The sequence below is a fragment of the Eschrichtius robustus genome, chromosome 6, assembly GCF_028021215.1.
Source record: "Eschrichtius robustus isolate mEscRob2 chromosome 6, mEscRob2.pri, whole genome shotgun sequence".
In the NCBI taxonomy this organism is placed as follows: Eukaryota; Metazoa; Chordata; class Mammalia; order Artiodactyla; family Eschrichtiidae; genus Eschrichtius; species Eschrichtius robustus.
This window is the reverse complement of record NC_090829.1, coordinates 73188567-73209430: the sequence shown is the minus strand read 5'-3', so window position 1 is coordinate 73209430 and position 20864 is coordinate 73188567. Positions and strand designations below refer to the sequence as shown.

At 34.5% G+C, this 20864-nt stretch overlaps 1 protein-coding gene across 3 annotated transcripts in view; it reads left to right on the top strand.

Moving 5' to 3' along the window:
- The window catches only part of ACAP2 (ArfGAP with coiled-coil, ankyrin repeat and PH domains 2), a 151005-nt gene that overhangs the window by 115413 nt on the left and 14728 nt on the right, over positions 1-20864 (top strand). For 2 of the 3 annotated variants that reach the window (XM_068546476.1, XM_068546478.1), the window contains 8 exons: positions 6065-6116; positions 7391-7491; positions 8104-8209; positions 14271-14479; positions 15130-15199; positions 16732-16823; positions 18563-18747; positions 19901-19993. In XM_068546476.1, the coding sequence (XP_068402577.1) occupies positions 6065-6116; positions 7391-7491; positions 8104-8209; positions 14271-14479; positions 15130-15199; positions 16732-16823; positions 18563-18747; positions 19901-19993 (908 nt within the window). The remainder of the gene's footprint in view (positions 1-6064; positions 6117-7390; positions 7492-8103; positions 8210-14270; positions 14480-15129; positions 15200-16731; positions 16824-18562; positions 18748-19900; positions 19994-20864) is intronic. The other variant, XM_068546477.1, reaches the window with a different exon arrangement.

Here is a 20864-nt window from a genome sequence, read left to right as displayed (position 1 = left end):
GCTTCCCTGGTGGCGCAGTGGTTGAGAGTCTGCCTGCTAATGCAGGGGACACGGGTTCGAGCCCTGGTCTGGGAAGATCCCACATGCCGCGGAGCAACTAGGCCCGTGAGCCACAACTACTGAGCCTGCGCGTCTGGAGCCTGTGCTCTGCAACCAGAGAGGCCACGATAGTGAGAGGCCCGCGCACGGCGACGAAGAGTGGCCCCCGCTTGCCGCAGCTAGAGAAAGCCCTCGCACAGAAACGAAGACCCAACACAGCCAAATAAATAAATAAATAAATAAATAAATAAATAAATAAATAATAATTAAAGGTGCTAATAATTTAAAAAAAAAAAAAGAAGAAATGAATTGAACTTCCATGGACTAATCCGATCAGAAATGCTCTCAGACTTCAAAATGAAGCACAGTAAGTGTTAGTGGAAAATCGCATTCCCATTTAGGACAGTGGAAGAACATTAACTGACTTAAGCATGGACCTTTTGGTTTTTTATTATATGTTTCATGAATTTTATTAATTGGCATAGACATTAAAACATAACTAAAATCAAGTAGGGAATAACTATTAAATTCTCAATTGTAGATATGTTACCTGTCATTTGCCAAGTAAGGAAGACAGTAACTTTGGAAATGAGGCCATTTTTTAAAGGAGATGCCATTTCTGTGTGATAGGATGACAGTTATTGATTAGAATCATAGATTGTAGTTAACACCCTAATTTTTAGTAAAGAAATGGAAGTGCAGGGAGATGGTTGCTCATTCAGGGTCACACAGCTGGTTTGTGACAAAATTGAGGCTCAAAACCTGGCTTTTTAAAAAACTTGCTATGGCAGATAGTCAAGAGACGACCAAGGTCAGAAGACAGTGGATCAACCCAGAATTAAGACTCCATGCTTCCAGTGCAGGGGCGGGCGGGTTCGATCCCTGGTCGGGGAACTAAGATACCACATGCCACGAGGCCAAAAAAAAAAAAAATAAAACATAAAGGAAATGTCAAAAAAAGAAATAAATAAAAAACTTGCTATGGAAATTCCAAACAATCTGTATTTAAGACAAAATACAACTTCAATAACAACAACAAAAAAATAGCTTAAAAAATATTTTTAAAAACCTGTCTAATCCGTTTGCATTATTAGGAATAAATTATGGATAGAAAATTAATTTCATTTTCATATGCCTTTAAAGAATATTTTGATGACAATAGTAGTTAAAGGCAGACTTCTAAGGAATATAGCATATAAACATTACACAAATCTCTTTTCAAAAACAAAAACAAAAGTCAAAACCCTGCAACAAAAGTCTTAAGTGTTTTCTAGGTTATAGGTCAGTAACTATAAAAGGGAGAAGAAAGAAAGAGTTATCTATTAAATGTTATTTAGAATTCTCCTCTGCTTTTCAATTTTAAAAATTTGGAATGTATCTAAATTTTTTTATGTGAGGTTACCAAAAATCTAATCTTAGGAAGTACGTGCAAATAATTTCCCTTTACCTGTATATGACTTCCAGACTCTGCCCTACTTCTCTAGTTAGTTCTCTATCTAGCTTGATTTAATATATTCTACGAGCCTCTGAATAAAAGACTGTGTATTTGTGATATTTGTGCCTTAACTTTAAAAATCCAGGGATTCAACTGTTCAAATGTACAGATTATTTTTCTGCCCACTGTTTAAGTTTGTTTTGTTTTTTTTAATTGTTTGTGGATTAGTTTTAGGAAACATACTTTCTTATAGTTACCATAAGGTGCCAATCATATGATGACAAATTTGCCATTGTCTATAGTTTTATGGAGTAGAAGCATACAGTATTTTCAAAATGAACTTTTTAAAAAGATCTTCCTGAGGGAAATGTGAATTTGACTAGGAATTCCCAGGTAGTTTTAAAACCTGACCCTGTGTTTCATAAAATCTAAGTATATCTTGAAAGCATCATTCTATAATCTGAAATTTAACCAAAGAGATGGTATTTAGTGTGATATGATTGAAGTAGCGTAAGGAGTGAAACGTTTTATGTCTTATGTGAATTGTTGAGCTTGTTTCTGGTTGGTTTCAGATTTCTGGTTTGTGGTGTCTCAAGATTTTTATATGTCTATAATATACATTTTTTTGATGATGTGATATCTACGAAATAGTCTTTCCATACCAGCCCATCTTCTCAGTGTGGCAGCTTTACTTCAAGCTCAAGTCAGTGCTAGATGGATTACTAATACCTGTATATCTCTTTTGCTTTTAATGATAAATTTAGAAAAGATGAAGGAACAAGGAAAATAATTAAATATTAACATTATTTAGTAGTGAGGTGTTAAGACGAATAAAGAAGTTGAATAATTACATGCTGTGCTCAGTCTTTGTTGAACTAGAAAATATAGCTAAAAGCATAAAATGTATTATATAGTATCTTAATCTAGTACAGATACAAACAAGAAGTGTATAGATAGATTAAAGATAAACTCTACTTATGTGTGGCCTTAGAGTCTCCACTATCATTTGACGAAAAGAGGGTGAGCAGATGGGAGGAACTTTTTCTTATGGAAAGTTCTCATTTGTTTCAGGTTTATATATATATATAACTGTAGTGATTTATTTCCTTTAAATTTTTAAGATGAGGAAAGGTACTATTTATATTTTATAGCCATGACCATAGAGACAGAAAATAATAGCAGAGTGTGCTAAGTCCTACCAGAACCTTCTATACCATAATGCTTTGAAGAAAATTTTGAATATTTCTGAAATATTAGCATTTCAGATCCCTAAGAGTTGGAATTAACTGTATAAATGCGTGTATGTATAATATGTGAGCAAAATGCAACAGATACTTTTGACTCTTTTGTTAGTTTATGAGCTTAAGCTGGTTCCTTTAATTCTTGCTTTATTTTCATATCATGCTAGTCTTTTGCTTATTTTGCACATTTGCGTTTTCATTCTTTTACCACCTTTCCCTTATGTTTTAATCCTGCCCCATTTTTTCACATGACAGGAAAAAGCCCGATCATATCAGGTACCAAATGGCTTCCTTCCCCTCACCCCTACCTTACTCCAGTTTCCTCTTTGGCACGAGAAAGCTCATAATTAACCTGCATTTCAGTTGGATTACTTGCAATGGATATAAAGTCTCATGTTTTAAATTGGGAAGAAAATGTAAACATCTTATTTGAGGAATGGAATTATACCTTTTCATTGCTTATCTCCTCAATTTGTTTTCATCTGGAAAAGAACGTTTGATATGTATATAGTTATCCAAAGAAGATACAGATTGAGTAATACGAATACCTTTATATATATACATATATGTCTGTATTTTTTAAGGGAAATAAGCTAGTAAATGCTTTTTAAATTTTTTAAACAGTAATTAGGAATTAGCCCCTTTGGTAATCACCTTATTAATTATGTTTAAAGGAAACATTGTCAGTTCCTAGCTTTTGTTTGTTTTACCATTTTGGTCTTTTTCCTTGTGAAAAATTAAGTTGAATTTTAGATAAAGGAACATATACATGTTCAAGCTTTTAATTTTGTTAAGTGTTCACCTTTTTGGCACCTATGTGCCAAATATGTGCATGAATCCATCATCCTGTATAGTTTTAGTGATAAAGCTTCTACAGATTTAGAAGTCTGACTTTTACCCATGTTCTTGATTTTGAGTTCCAGAACTAGTGCTCAAAAACTGTAAAAGGTACTTGATTTATTTTTTAATGTGTTCCCTCCCCCCCAAAATTTTGTCATCCTACAGCTGTCATTGGTATTTAAAAATTAATAATATTTGTTTATGAATGTAATACTTTGGTCTAAAATCTTTATTATGTTGAGTTACCTCAGTTTGAGATAGATATAAAGTGGTGTCTTAGTTTTCTTAAAACCAAGAAATTTTCCTTTTTAAAAACTGTTTTATATTTTGGCTTTGTGGTCAGTTTGTGAATCTTGCAGAATATAGTGTAGTTGTCAGCACAATGCTTTCCAACATTTGTCTTTTTTATTATAATTACCTTTTAAAGAATCTTCAAACTGCAGGTAGCATGAACTTGGAATATTAAGTATTTTTCCATATCGCATAGACTATGAACTGTCTCATTTTTCCTTTTATTAAAATTGTTAATAATAACTAGGATTATCCTATAGGAGCAATTTAAAATTATATTTTATTTTACTTACCTGATTAAGGTCTTCATCAATGTAAATGAGTAAAGTTAGCTCTTTTTTCTTTTTTTAATGGCAGAGGAGGGGAGATAGTATCATAAGACATACTGATCTTAGTAATTAAAATATTTTTCTACGTAGGATATATTGTGGGGTTTTTTTCCTTAGGAGATGTCAAATTAAGATGAATTTATAGTGTCTTGAATTTATAGTGTGTACAAAAACTGATGATGTGAGAAAGTTACCCAGAAGCAGATAGATGGTAGGGGAACTGAGTTTCAGAAATACAAATGATCTATAAAGTTAATAATCAGAGGAAATTGTCTCTAACAAAAAAAAATGTAAGTTTTTATCTAGTATTTTGTTATTTATGTTTAGAGGCTATTATTCTAAGATTCAGCAGGTCAAAAGAAATTTATTTTTTGAAGACCTCAGAAGCATGAAAAGTTTACATGGATGTTTTTCCATTGTGCAATAAAATTCTTTGTAGTTTTTCATCAAATTATATAACACGATTACTATATATAAAATATAAGAATTTTTATTAATATGGTTTACCCTACTTCAAATGATTTTCTAAAAAACACTTTAATCACTATCAGAGATTGTTTCCATTGCATGTCATCCCATGTGGCAGGGCTGCACCATTTTGTTTGTTTAGAGGTATTTCCTTTAACATTTCTAACCAACCATGTGTTCCAAAGCAAAGAGACCCAGAAGTTCTTCCTTTTCTAGCTCACCTCTTGATGATTTGCATTTAGAGGCAACCCACTTGGTTTTATCTAGATGCTTATTTAACAGTCTCTATTTTAATGGTAAAGGTGATACCTTTTTAAATAGCAAGAAAACCTAACAATCTGTCTAGCTTAAAAATAGAAAAGCATCTAATCATTTTCTCAGCTTTGGAGAATTAACTTAATTTTTTAAAATAGAAATTCTAAATATGTCTAAATACAATTTTTAGTGCTTTGTATTAGTATCAATGAAAAGGTAGAATCTCTATCTGCTAATAGATTAATAACTAATGTTTATGATAGAAATCATCTCACATGAAACTAATTTTAAAATAATGACTCAAATATTGTTTTACCTTTCATGCTTGATGAGAATTTTTGCTTCCTTTTATGAATGGCTTTTGGCTGTGATTTTTTTTTTTGTAAGTCTTTTTAGGTCCTTTTACTGTTTTAATAAATTAGAATTAGTAAATATGCCATACGTAACTTAGTTTTTTCTTCGAAAGAAGATTGCAAGTAAAGTGTTTGCCAATTAATGTATAGTAATGAGCAGAACAATAGTTGGGTGACTCATTTTTAGTCATAACTTTGATTATTCTGCTTAGAAGTATTTTACATGAAAGTAAGCCCAAGTGAATTGGCAACTGTCTCCTGTGATGTCAGTTCTAAAAGGATGATACAATTTTCTGTTTTGCTTAACAAATCAAATGCTTGCTGAATTAGCTTCAGAAAGGTTGAAAACAAAGCACCATTTATTTCAGTCTTTTATTGTATACAAATGAAGTCTTATTTATAATATAATTTTATTTCTACTTTATAACAAAAGCAAATTATTTGGGGGGAAAGATTTAGTTATTTTTGAGGAAGCTCAAAAAGCTAAATTTTTATTTTAAAACAATTATTATTTGGTAATTACATAAAGGATGACAACTTTTGTTAGGATATAAATTTCTGACATAAAAATGAATCAAAATATAGTAATTTTATTTTCCTAATCTGTAGTTTTAAAATTGCCTGAAGTTGTTTTTTTACTTTCAGTAGTTATCTCATTAACATCAGGTTATCTAAAGCAAAACAAAACAATGCACATCTAAAAACATAATTACCATAAACTGAGTTTCTAGTGCTTTCCCCAATATTTCTTTTCTAACAACAACTGAAATAAATTATGTTTGTGAAAACGTAATCTATTTTGTATTTATTTAGACGCTGGTTTTCAATACAGAATAATCAGTTGGTTTACCAGAAAAAGTTTAAGGTAGGTGTTTTGTTAATTAAGTGAAAACCCATTGAGTCCCCAGTTTAAGTTTTTTAACTGTTCCTTTTGGTAAATCATTGAAGTCCATAAATATGCATGTGTGCAAGATTACTGTTTATTAGTTTTATGCTTGGGTATGTATAAGAGGACTCAGAAGTAGAAAGTGTCAACATTGTGTCCTGAATTCTTAGTTCCTAGCTTTGAGATGGATTTTTCTGTGTCCCAGGATTATTACTTTTATTCCTTCACATGTTTCTTTGTCCAGCTGTGAGACAGGAATTCCCTAGTACTGTTTTGATGCTGAAGGAAAGGGTGCCTTTGAAGAAATATCACCTTAGGGCCAAAAGTGGTAATGGAGAAAGGTTATTAATTACATTAAAGTGTAAGCTTGAATTAATTTAAATAGAAACCTTTAAATTTGTTAATGTTGTTTTTACATATTTGTTTTCCTGAACCTGATTTTAAGAGTGAGGTATTTTTATTTAATGGAAAGGCATAATGAGATTATATGTGACTTGAGAATGTTAAAGATAATTAGAGAAAAAGAACTATTAGTTAATTGATGACTTGATTTTTACCTAGTTAGCCTTTATGAATGATGTATTCAACTGTAAATTTCAAATATCCACTTTACTCTTGAGATGACACAATGTGAAATTTTACTTGCTATTCTATGGTAGCAGGTTTATTCCATACAAGTTCTTTATTCTAACTAATTAGTCCATGGTTATTTCTACTCTGATAAACTTGGTTTTGAGTTTATTTTTTTATTAAGTACTAAAAAATGATTAAAAATTTCTCATTTTCTTAGGTATTTTAAGAAGCACATATAGACTTCTTATTTTTCTTTCAGTTATTTAAACTTGACTCATGAAAGGCTTCTTTTTTTGGAGGAAAGTAGCTTTTATTATATGTGAGTAAGGATCAGGAGAGAAATCGATACGAAAGAAAATAGAAGAAAATGAACAGAAAGCTGACATTTATTGAGCACTTGCTAATTAACTACCAAGTGTTGGACTAAGTTTATATAAACTATTTCATTTAATACTTATACAGCAGTTTTATGAGGCAGATAAAATTATTAACAGGGCAGAATTACCTTTATTAGTTATATCTATGTTGATAACTCCTATTATTAATCTAAAATAAGATAAAATATAAACCTTTAAAATTAGACCTTTTATTCCAAGTACTGTTTTTAAGTATGTTTTTATTGGTAGTTGGTATTTAAAACCTAGGTTGATAAATATGGGAGTTTTGTTTCCTTATTGTAGGATAATCCCACTGTGGTGGTGGAAGATCTAAGGCTCTGCACAGTGAAACATTGTGAGGACATAGAACGACGATTCTGCTTTGAGGTGGTCTCTCCAACAAAGTGAGTGGTTCTAAAGAATTTGAGAGTTGCTTTTATGTTTCTATAGCTTGTCTTAAAGAATTTTCCAGAATACAGAGAGATTTGTGTTGCAGTTGCGATTATATGAGCTGAAGACGAAAAAAGTGCTCTAAAAGTAAATTTTAATAGTTAATGATTACACGTATTAAGTCAGATATTTATGCAACTTCTACCCAGTATCGTATTCTTTAAATTCTATAAAGATGATTGATGTGGCCGTGTGAAAACATATTAACTGTCATGGTAATGAACTGAAGTCATATATCAGATAAATTTCTTTGATAACTATCATTTCATATATCTACCCAATGGAAAAAATTAATGTAATTTTATGTGGCAAATTTAAAGTTTTTCGTTTTGGGTTTTTTTTTAATATACAGGAATGGGTGATTTGTTTTCAGTAGGTAATTTATTTCATTGGTTCCTTGATTTCTTTATGAACATACCCTGTCGTAAAGATAGGTGAAATAAAACCTTTCAACAGAAATTAGTTTTTGTTAGAAAATTATTAAATAGCAAAGTGGACAAAAAAGTAAACCTTCTTATTTTTTGGTTTAATTTAGTGTCTGAGAAAACAATGTTATTTCCTTTTAGAAGTTGTATGCTTCAGGCAGATTCTGAAAAGCTGCGCCAGGCATGGATTAAGGCTGTTCAGACCAGTATTGCTACTGCTTATAGAGAGAAGGGTGATGAATCGGAGGTTAGTAAACAATATTGCAATACCAAGTGATATATTGACAAAGTTTCTAATTTTAGTTGCAACATTGCATGATTATTATAACTTTCTTTTTTATGGAGGATGATTTTTTTTTGTAATTGAAATGGGTTTTATTTTTAAATTGTAGATTCAATTTCTCTTGTTTATTTCTCTTTATCATTTTATATATATGTTTAATATACATTTAATATATATATTTATGTTTAATCCAGTATTTCAGTGCGTCCCAGGTATTCTGATGCAAGTATTTTTCCCCAAATATTTTATTATTCTAATAAAACAGTGAATGTGAAAGGTATTTAAAATTAAAACTGGGTGAAAAGCAAAAAAGGAAAGCTCATATTTTTAGTGGAAATCTCCCTGGAGAAGATAAGCTGAATATAGAGTCTTGGGTTGTAGTCTGCCTTTAGCTACCCAGTGAGTTTGCAAACTTTTGAGCAAGGCCATGAGTGAGTCTTAAGAAATGGAACTCACCACTTCCTCCTACTAGCTTTCTGAAAATGGAACATTTGTGAATCTGTACATGTCTGAAAATGTCTGTATTCTATCCTCACATTTGTTTGATAGTTTGGTTGAGTGTGGAATTTTTAGGTTGGAAATGATTATTCTTAAAAATTTTAATGGCAGTTTTTCTTGTTTCTAGAGTTGTTGTTGGAGTCTTTCTTTTTACCAGTCTTTAGTATTCCTCCTCTCCAATTTCTTTGTTTTCTTTTTCTGGAATTTCTGGACTGGTCTTATGATTTTCTTATTTTTTGTGTTTTTTGTTCTGCATTCTGGGAGATTTTATCAGTTAGTCTTCCAAACCTTCTATTGAATATTTCAGTTCTGCTAGTTCAGTTCTGCTAGGAACTTCCAAGAGTTCCTTTTTGTTTGCTGAATGTTTGTACATATAAACCTGTTCTTTTTGCATACATGCAGTGTTAGAGTGGTGGTTCTTAATCTTGACTGCACATGATGATAACACAAGAAGCTTTAAAAAATCCCAGTGCTTAGGTCCCACCCCAGAACAATTGAATGGAGTTGGGACCCAGGCATCAATATTTTTAAAAGCTTTCTAAATGATTTCTGTGTATACGCAATGTGGAGAACCATCTTATTAGGGGCTTTCCTTGGCTTTCTGGTAATCTGCTCATGGTTGCAAGTTAAGGACTGACCTCTTTGGAAGCTCTGAGAACACAGTTAGGACTTCGTTGACTGTGAGCTTCAGCAAAGTGTGGACCATTTTGTTGAGGAACAACCAGAGTTAGGGTCTTTGGAGTCTTTTCAGCTAAGATTCCCCAGAGAAGACTCACCAATCTTCTGCATAGGGATAAGGGGCTGGCTTGGAGCTAATTGCTGGGGATCGCAGCATTCGGTGTGTATACATTAATTTAATCCTCTGCCTTCCACCTTTTAGGTAAACCCCATCCAGTCACTCTCTGTTTTACTTTCCCAGAGAATAAACCTCTAGTCATTTGTGTGTCTTTGTACAGAGCAGTCCACTAATGGCAGTGTTGGGGAGGGCACCTTCGATCTAACTGCTTCTTAAACAATCAGTCCTCCTACTTTCATCCCCACTTCCAAGATAACTGGTATAAATCCTTGAGACCTTTGAGTATTATGTGATATAAATTGATGGACTCCTAGATTTTTCTTATTATTTCCTTAGATTTTTACCTTGGTCTACTCAGTTACCATTCATCCAGCCACTCTTCAGCTCCCCAAGTTTTGTTGCTCTTATTTTCTTTCCTGTTCTCCCTATTCTTGTGGATAAATGTCTTAATTTTTTTAATTAAAAAAGCTTAAGTTTTTTAAAGTAGGTTACAGATATCATGTCATTCCACACTTAATAGTAATTTCTTAATATCGCCTGTAACCCAGTCTATATTCATATGTCTTCAGTTGTCCTAAAAATGTCTTTTACAACCTGTTTTACAAAGTAGGATCTCTTCTATGACTGGGCATTGCATCTGGTCTTATGTTCCTTGTCTTTCCATCTAGAACAGTTCCTTTTTTTCATAACAATGACGTGCTGAAAAGGTAGGGCTGTTTGTTCCTATAGAATTCCTTCTCATAGATTGCAACATAGATGATGTGTATACTTCATGCTGCAACAGGAGACATACAATATTGTTATCCAGCCACTGTTAATGCTAAAATCTTCTGTGTGAACATGAAGCAGACACATTGGATTAGGGAGATGACAATATGATCCCTCCATTGTCATGTTACATTTCCTTTCTTGTTCCCAGTCTACTTTGTAATTTTGTGTAACAAAATCTACTTTGTGTTACTTTGATCCTATAAGATCTATGCTCCATCAACCATTCATCTAATAGTTTTATAATTGAATTTGTCATTTCATTAGGAATTGCAAAATGATGATTTTCTAATTCTGTCATTCTCGTCTGCATTCCTGTCTGAAATAACAGGTTTTCTTCATCAACGGAGCTTTTTAGTTACTTTAATAAAATGCTTAATTTTTTGCTTTTAATTACCACATTTGGTTGATTTATTAGCTACCTTAAGTGGGGACAGATATATGTTTTTTGGGATATCATTATACACTCATGGATTTTTGGTAAATACAGTGGGTCCCAGTTAATTGCGGGAATTACTCTTTTTTCATATTCAGATTATCACAGCTTTGTCCATTAAGGGCTCTGGGTAATTGCCTTTAAAAAAATACTCTAGTTTTTAGCAGAGTTTTGAGAGGGAACAAATTTAGGTGTGTATCCAGATCATCTTGTTGAAGGGAGCTAGTGGTGTTGCTGAAATACCTATGTTAACAAAATCATACACCAGAAATAGTAGGGATTACAGGAAAAATAGGGATAGGGCCAACCTAAAAAACCATGTAAGTTTGTAACTTGAATAATTTTTGGAACCTTAAAATCTCAGTAAAAATATTGGCTTGGCCAAAAAGTTTGTTTGGTTTTAAGTAAAGATAAAAGACACATTTTTTTCATTTTCACGAAGAACTTTATGGAACAACTTATTCACTAACCGAATGAGCTTTTTGGCCAACCCAATAATAGCCTAGTTAAATTCCTAATAAATGAACGCTATAGTATAGTGTACAGATAGGACTTAACTTTAAAAATTGGTGAGGATAACTTAAAGGAAGGGTATAGAAGGGTTGAGGCTTTGGTGACATATGCAAAATACATAAAGATCAGAGAGAATGGTGCAGTGAACACTTTCAAGTCATAGCACATGGCCAAAATGAGCCAAGAAGAATGGGGAGATGGGTGTCATTTTCAGTCCTGTGTTCCTTGAGGTGGCCAGCCCAAGTTCTGCTGTGTTAGTGTACTTTGCTTTCGGCTTCTCTAATTTGGTGCAAAAGCATTAGCTAATAAAGGAAAAATTGGGACTGAACCAACATGATTTCTGCATTATGCTGACATCCTTTCTCTATATGATAATTGCTTATGAGCCTAATTCACATTATCAAACATGTTTTAGTAAAGCAGATTATATTTCTTTTTTTAAAAAATTTTAAAGTAATCTCAAATTTATAGAGAAGTTCCAAGTATAATACAAACAATTTTTTCCCCTGAACTATTTCAGAGTAAGCTGCTAACATATGCCCCATCACCCATTATTAATTTAGTGAGTAATTCCCACAATTAGGACGTTTCTCCTGTATAAGCCTAGTGCAGTCATCAAAATCAAGGAATGAGCATTGATGCATTACTGCCATTTAATTCTCAAATATCATTAAGTTTTAACAGTTGTCCCAGTAATGTTCTTAACGGCAAAAAGATGCAGTTCAGAAGCACAGGTCTCTTTTAGTTGTCATGACTCTTCAGTTTCCTTCAGTTAGGAATAGTCGCTCAGTCTTACTTTGACCTTCTTGACCTTGATTGTATTGAAGATTACAGATTTCTGTAGAATGTCCCTCATTGTTGGTTTGTTTACTCACAAGGTTATGCGTCTTTGGTAGGAATGTTGTATAAATGATGCTGTGTTCTTCTCACTGCATCCTTTCAGGTGGCACAAGATTTTGATTTGTCCCATTATTGGTGATGTTAACTTTGATCACTTGAGTAAGGTGGTGTCTGCTAGACTTCTCTACTGTAATGTTATCTTTGTAATAGTATTTTGTGTGTGGGGGGGGTACTTTGAGACTATGTAGATATTCTGTTCCTCATCAGGCTTTACATTTTAAAATTTAATTATATCAATATAGGCCTCTATTTTATTCAATGTATTATAATTCATTACTATCATTATTTGTTTTGTTGCTCAAATTGACCCAAGTTTGGCCAATCCAGTGGAGCCCTGGATTCTGTATCCTTTTGACATGTTCCCAACAATCTTTGAGTTGTTCTCTACTTTCTAACATGATTGAGATGTTCCGAGTTCATCTTCCTGTAGTTTCTCTGCACCAGCCTTGAAATCAGTAGTTTCTCCAAACTGCCCTAGTTCTTTTTGGTGGAGAATAGTTTGTAGAAACCAAGATAAGGGAATATACATGTGTATATACACATATACACATTTACATCTGTAGTACTTTATGTATCTATTTGTATTGAAACCATTAGGGCGCCTGTTGGTATCTCCAGTCCTAATTTAATATAACAGGGTTTGTTCTAACTCTCTCCCGTTTTTTTTTTTTTTTAATTTATTTTATTTATTTATTTATTTATTTTTGGCTGTGTTGGGTCTTCATCTCTGTGCGAGGGCTTTCTCTAGTTGTGGCAAGCGAGGGCCACTCTTCATCGCGGTGTGTGGGCCTCTCACTATCGCGGCCTCTCTTGTTGCGGAGCACAGGCTCCAGACGCGCAGGCTTCAGTAGTTGTGGCTCACGGGCCTAGTTGCTCCGCGGCATGTGGGATCTTCCCAGACCAGGGCTCGAACCCGTGTCCCCTGCATTGGCAGGCAGGTTCTCAACCACTGCGCCACCAGGGAAGCCCTCTCCCTTTTTATATAAATAAGCCCTTTCTCTACAGTGAGAATTCTGGCTCCCACTTATTTTTAGCAGGTTTAGTTACATAATCAGTTCCCCTGTATGTGATCAATATCCTTTCTCTGCTGCCATTTCCCACCTGCCAGGCTCTAACATCTCTCACTAGGTGGCACTCCCACTTCGTAGTTCCTCTCTATCCTCAGGCTCTCACTTCCTTTGTTGGGCTGTCTCCCTATGCAAATACCCTCCTTCTGCTGCTTGGGAACAACAACCTGCACAGGGTCACTCTCATTTGAGGGTATGCTCCTCACCCAGCTCAGTCCTCTCTGGCATACTGTATCCCCACACTTTCTTTGCTTAGCCCCACCTAACGGCTATTGAATTGAGTTTTCAAGAAGGGCAAGACAAGGGCCAAATTATATTTCTGTTGATTTTATACTAACATACTGGCTTGTTAAAGTTGAAATGTTTTTAAACCAGAAGACTTTTTAGGTCATATCTTTAATTTCTTAGGATCCCCAAACTACATGTTTGTATTTGGTTGTTATTGGTATAGACTTTGTTGTTCACTTAAAAAATTAGCTTTTTGCTTATCTACCACCTTTTGCTTTTCTCCTCGTTTTGCCTGAGATTTTAGACATTGCGCATTCTGTTGTTGATTCACTCGTAATTATAATTATGCAATTGACCTCCTCATTAGTAAAAGGCCATACCATTTTCAGTAATTCACTGCAGTAATTGAAACAACTTGCTTGCAGTTCATTGAATACCTTGGAAAAACTTGGTATAAAATAGTATTTATTTTATTCTTGAGTCTTAATAGTCTCACGTGTACTCTCTCTGTCTTTCATCCTGCATGTTAATTTACTGTTCCCCTTTCTCTTTGCCATTTTATCTTGTACATGCATTCATTGTGTCGGGTTGTTTTTCAATATTAATGTGTTTCTCCCCACAAGACTAAAGGCCAGTTGATGGAGGAAACTATATCTTTTCATCCTTGAATCCCTGGTTCTTAAAACAGTGCCTGGCTTAGGCCCATAATAGGCCTTCAATTTGTTGATTAGAAGCATTTGTTTGGAGCATGTAGTGTGCAATGTAGTATTACAATCCTTTTTTTTTTTTTTTTTTTTTAATAATTCTTAATTCTTTTAGAAGCTGGATAAGAAATCATCTCCATCCACAGGAAGCCTGGATTCTGGAAATGAGTCAAAAGATAAATTATTGAAAGGAGAAAGTGCATTGCAGCGAGTCCAGTGTATTCCTGGCAATGCCAGCTGTTGTGACTGTGGTCTGGCAGACCCACGGTGGGCCAGCATCAACCTGGGCATCACCCTGTGTATCGAGTGTTCTGGGATTCACCGGTGGGTAGGCCTGCCCAGGGTGAGAGACTTCTTTCCGTTAAACACACGTTGTAAATTATTGTGTCCCATTGGTTAGAGGACCTTTCCCACTTGCCTAATTTGACTGCCAGTGTGTTTTTGTATCTTTTTTTTTTTGTTTGTTTTAATTTATTTATGGCTGTGTTGGGTCTTAGTTTCTGTGCGAGGGCTTTCTCTAGTTGTGGCAAGTGGGGGACCCTCTTCATTGCTGTGCGTGGGCCTCTCACTATCGCGGCCTCTCTTCTTGCGGAGCACAGGCTCCAGACGCGCAGGCTCAGTAATTGTGGCTCACGGGCCCAGTTGCTCCGCGGCATGTGGTATCTTCCCAGACCAGGGCTCGAACCCGTGTCCCCTGCATTGGCAGGCAGATTCTCAACCACTGCGCCACCAGGGAAGCCCAATGTTTTTGTATCTTTTATGAAGTGGATAAAATTCTGGTTTGTGAAGTACTTTTGAGGACTTTGATTCACCATTCGTTATTAACTAGAAGATCTATCCCTATTCATATATGTGTTGAGGCCTATATTAGAGACTATGTCCAATTAAGAGAGAAAAATAAGTTGCATAATGTGCAAATAGAGATTTGAAAGTTTTATATATTAATGCAGTCTTTTTTTTTTTTTCCCACTTAGGAGTCTTGGAGTTCATTTTTCAAAAGTACGATCTTTAACTTTAGACACCTGGGAGCCTGAACTTTTAAAGGTAAGATGAATATTTGCTTAAAAATATTTTATGTTTTCACATAAAAGTCAAGATTTTATTTATTTATGTATTTTTTTCACCACACAACTGTGCAGGATCTTAGTTCCCCTACCAGGGATTGAACCCATGCCCCCTGCAGTGGAAAGGCAGAGTCCTAACCACTGGACTGCCAGAGAATTCCCCAAAGTCAAGATTTTAGAATCTGGGTTTACAAATGTATGAGTTTCTCAGTGCTAACAGTGAATTAAATTGTATTGGAACATATCTGATGTTATTTTGGCAAATCTGGTGTTTTGTTATTGGTTTTTTAAATTGCTAAGCTTATGTAGCACTCCTAACTCCATGTCAGTTCACTTTTTAAGGAAACCAGCACCCCTGCATTTTTATGGTTTCTCACAAATTATCTTAGATTCTTTGCCTTAATTTTATATTTTATAATTATATAAATTTTTGTTAAAAATATGAGAGATTGCTGTAGTGAGCTGCGTGATGGATTGGTATAGCATGTCGTTATCATTGCATATGTTAGCATAGCGCATTTGCAAATTTACATTTCTAAGGGGTAGTAGTCACCAGACTAAGACATCCTTTTTCCTGTGTAAGGATTCGTATCTATGAAAATGTCATAAAAGATTTTAGATCACAGCTGGGTTTTTAATAAGATTTACAAAATTTACACTGGTTAATAGTATACCCATTTTAATTCCCACCATTTAGTTTACCATACTGTAAAAAATATGTTTGTTTAAAGGTTGTAGTGTATTCTACATTTATTTCTGTCTGAAAATTGTGTTCTTAATGTGCTTGTGTTTTTATTTCAATCCATAGATAAACCAATAGTCCTGTCAATTAAGTAAAGTAAAAAAGTTTTCTTTTTGGAATCACTGTGGAAACATCTAAATGAAAGTGATTAAGTTGGCTCCTGTGGTAGAGCCCTATTTCGATAGATTCCATAAATTGTTATGAATTCAAAGGAGAAGAAAGTGGGGTGTGGGGGCTAGCAATCTAATTTCTGCATCAACTTTGCATGTAGATATGAACTCAGTGGATTCAGTTTAGAAGCTTTGGTTGAAACACAACTGTCTGATACATTTAAAAAATATTGAGACTTAAAAAAATATTTAGAAATACTTATAAATAAAGTGTAAGGAGAAAATAGTTTGCTTCAATTCTGAGTTGTTTAAACCTTACCGTGTCTGGACTTAGGCTTCTTTTTTCAGTTAACTTAGCAGATGTTGTGAATGTGTAGCCTTGTGCTAGCCACAGTAAGGGATAGAAATCTGGTGGAAGATGGGTGAGGAGAAACGCTTTCTTGAGGAGTAGTAATCTTCTAGGGGAGGTATTCCGGTGAAGAATGGCAAAATGGTGATATTGCTCTCAGTCCTTGTCTCCTTTTGTTTTAACTTTAAGCATCTTTGTGAAATGAGCATTTGCAGAACATGCAAAAAGAACTAAATAGCTCTGTTTGCTTAAGGATTTATACAGTGTTTTTTAGGAAATTATTGCTTATTTTCTGTCTTTCTGCCAAACAGCTTATGTGTGAGTTGGGGAATGATGTTATGAATAGAGTTTATGAAGCTGATGTGGAAAAAAAGGGAATAAAGAAACCGCAACCAGGACAAAGGTACTGTGTGTTAATGTGTTACCTCATTCCCCCCCCCCCGCCATCTTGAATATAGCTATTATTTTATTTCACTTTAATTGATATGTATTATTGAAACAGACTGTTCAGAAGAGATCATTCATTACTGCTTCTGTTAAAATGTGGCTGTGTCTCTCTTGGGTTTGTTAATTAGATAATTATATTTTACTAGTCAGATAATAAATTATAGTCTCCAGATGAGAGAGGATCTTAAAAATTAAGGTTCCGGGGCTTCCCTGGTGGCGCAGTGGTTAAGAATCCGCTTGCCAATGCAGGGGACATGGGTTCGAGCCCTGGCCCAGGAAGATCCCACATGCCGCGGAGCAACTAAGCCCGTGGGCCACAACTACCGAGCCTGCGCTCTAGAGCCTGTGAGCCACAACTACTGAGCCTGCATGCCACAACTACTGAAGCCTGCACGCCTAGAGCCCGTGCTCCACAAGAGAAGCCACCATAATGAGAAGCCCGCGCACCGCATTGAAGAGTAGCCCCCGCTCGCCACAACTAGAGAAAGCCCGCGCACAGCAATGAAGACCCAACGTAGCCAAAAATAAATAAATAAAAAATAAATTAATTAAAAAAAAAAAAGCCTCCACATAGGAATATAAAAACTCTTAGCAGTTAAAGGAGACAAAGTTCTGTTAGTGGCAGGCCTTTAAAAAGAGTTAATCTGTTCATTAATGTCTCCAAGGATCAAGTTTCTACTACCTACAATGAATAGTATCACATTGTTTGACTTCGTTCAGCAAATATTTGTTAATTATGTATTTCATACATGGCATTATTATATTGAAGAATTACAGATGAAAAGGGTAGCTTCTGGTAGGGGAGAGTACTTACTTAATTGCTGTGTTTGAAATTTTACTTCCAATTCTATATATGGAGACTCTGAACGAAGTGGCCGCCTTCAAGGTAGACAATTAGTTTTGTTGTTCATGTTATTTTTAGACTTTATGATTCTTTATATTAGGTATTAAAATTTTATTTGCCATAATCCTATGTTTGATTATATTTTTATGATAATTAATACTTCTTAAAAGTTATTGCCCTCTAAACCAATACCACTTAAATCAGATTCTTATTTTTTTGCTAAAGCATGTCTGTTTGAGTTATTTCAGACCTTGAGATATCCTATTTTAGCCAAAGACCTAGGCATTTTAGAAGGATGTAAGTAAGAAAAGGTATAGAACAAACTTGGTGTTTTATAGTTGTATCATAAATCAAAAATTTTAAATGTGATAACCTTTTTTGGTCCCCCTTAAGTTAGAAATGCTATGTTGTTTTGAAGTAGTTGTCTTACGAAGAATTATGGTCATGACTAGTGATAGTTCAGTATGTGACATTATTCATCAGAGTAAAAATGGAATTAAAGTTAATTTCTGTAAATTTTAATAGTTTCTTGGTAATGTTTTTCATTCTGTAAAAAGCAAAAGAGAATATGTATAGGACTGAATGAGCATAGAAATTAAGACAATAAGAGAGTGCCATGTTAATACTTGTGATTTTTCAGTTTATTGTTTGTTTTTCATTTAAACATGAAATCATAGTTCATTAAATATTGGGAAGGAAAACATGCTGTAGAATGTTGCAAATTCAGTTTTAACTGGTATGACATTTAGTGACTTTCTTTGAAAAATTCAATATGTAATGGCTTCTTTTCAGTATTAGCCATGCTAAGAGATTAAGCAGAACATCATGACATTTTTATGTATACCAACCAGACAGGAGAAGGAGGCGTATATCAGAGCAAAATATGTGGAGAGAAAATTTGTGGATAAATATTCTATATCATCATCACCTCCTGAGCAGGAAAAAAAGATTGCCTCCAAAAGTTGTGAAGAAAAGAGGCTGAGCATTTCTAAACTTGGGACAAGTGAACAAGTTAGAGCATCTCCCCAGAGTTCAGGTATTACAGTTTACTTGTTGTCTATATAAATATTTTCTTAAGCTGAAGTCACTTTCTTAATCTCTGAATTAGTAGCTGCTGTAGATTTTTTAAATGCTAAAAACCGTTTCCTTCTGTATATCCTAAAGAAAAATTGGATTTCTCTGTCTTTCAAACAGTTAAATTTAAGTAGTGTTCTGATAATTCACATTTCTAGGTACACTTGACCCTTGAACAACTCGGGGGTTGGGGCACTGACTCTCCGATCAGTTGAAAATTCTCATATAATTTGTAGTTGGCCCTTCATGTATGCGTTTCCTCCATGTTTGCTCTGCAGTTCCTCTGTATCATTGGTTCTGCATCTGTGGATGCCACCAATCCCAGATCATGTGGTACTGTAGTATTTAGTATTGAAAAAATCTGGGTATAGGTGGACCCACGTAGTTTAAACCTGTGTTGTTCAAGGTTCAACCGTAATGTGTATATTCTTAAGGAATAAAACTGCTTAAAATGGAAGGGGAGATGGGAATTGCAAATCTATCATGCAAAAAGCCCTAAATATCTGATTAACCACCTAATAGCCTTCCTGTTTTTTCCTCCTAAATTTTTCCCAGTAACGTTTTTTCCTGCCCTTTTCCCTTCTTATGGCCTGCTTTGTGCTTTGCTAACTTGCATGTCCCCAGTGGTTGCTGTAAATAGCGACGAGGCCAGGCGGGAGTCTCTGTTCTGTCCTGATGAGCTAGATTCACTCTTCTCCTACTTTGATACTTCTTCAAAACTACGTAGTAGTAAGTACTACTCTTGTGGAGCATTCCAAGTCTGTGCCCGTGGTCATTGTGCGGTGTGGCCATTTCTCTAGATGTTACCCATTGTCTCAGAATTACATGTTACTTACAGTCATACGATAAATTAACTCTTTACTACCCCTGACACATTACGGGGTAATGAGATATGTTGTGACTCTGAAAATAAGTTTATTGCCAGGCTTCATGACTGATTCATATTTTGATAAGTGAAGTGTTCCAAAGGATTAAAATTGTCATAAATTTATTCTACTGGTGGTGGCTGAGATCACGTTGATGTATCAGAGCTCATTTTAAAACCTCATTGATTGTGGGACTTTTTTTCTTAATGGTGCAAACTTTAATCACTAGCTGGTTTTTCTTTAAAACAGTCAAAAGTAATGACAGTGGAATCCAGCAGAGCTCTGATGATGGAAGAGAATCTTTACCTTCCACAGTGTCAGCCAATAGTTTATATGAGCCGGGTGAGTTTTGGTGAAATTCAATGTTAATTGGTATTGTTTGCTGAAAAATGCATGTGGAAAATGCCAAGTTTGATTAAATAGTTTCTGAAGGAAGTGGTTAGTCTTTTAGAAGGTACTAAGGGGCAGTTAATACTGCTGAATGAGAAAGCAGCTATTTTCATATTTGGAAGTTCTCTCTTAGCTGTACATTTTTCTAAGCCTCAAGATATGTGTCAGTAGCTAAGGATAATTTTTAATCCACGTGAACGGTATTTCTTATTACCCGTTACCTTTTTTTGTGGCTGTCTTTTCTTATCAGGAGAAAGAGATGAGCAAATCCCCCACATCCTCCCCAAGTTAGGTTTTTCTTCTGACCTGTGCTTTCCTCCTATATTCTCTCCTTTATGATTTCAGTGGTTATGATCTTGCAGAATACTCAGGATAGTAAGCATTCTTTAAATTATTTGAACTGCTTGTACTGCAAATTGTGATGATAGTATAGGACCATTCTAGGAATAAAGTGAGGTTTGGTCTAGTAGTGAAGTCCTTTAGGGATTCTTACTGCCTCTTCTGAGTCTCTAAGTCCAGGCTTATAGTCATATGCCTAATTTTAATCTAATACAGAGTAATTTACCTATCCATTGGATACTGGCAAGGCCATAAAGGCCTGGTGTACTAGTCGATGTATTTATAAGAGAGGAAGTTTGTGGAGAGTGATTAGTCTATAGGAAATAAGATTCCTTTGTGAACAATCTCCCATTAGCTCATTTTGTTAAACTAGTGGTTTCTTATGTCACAATTTTCATACTGTGATACAGGTAAGAGTTCGCTTTTTCAAAAAGCTGTGGTAAGATACACATAACGTAAAATTTACCATCTTAACAATTTTCAA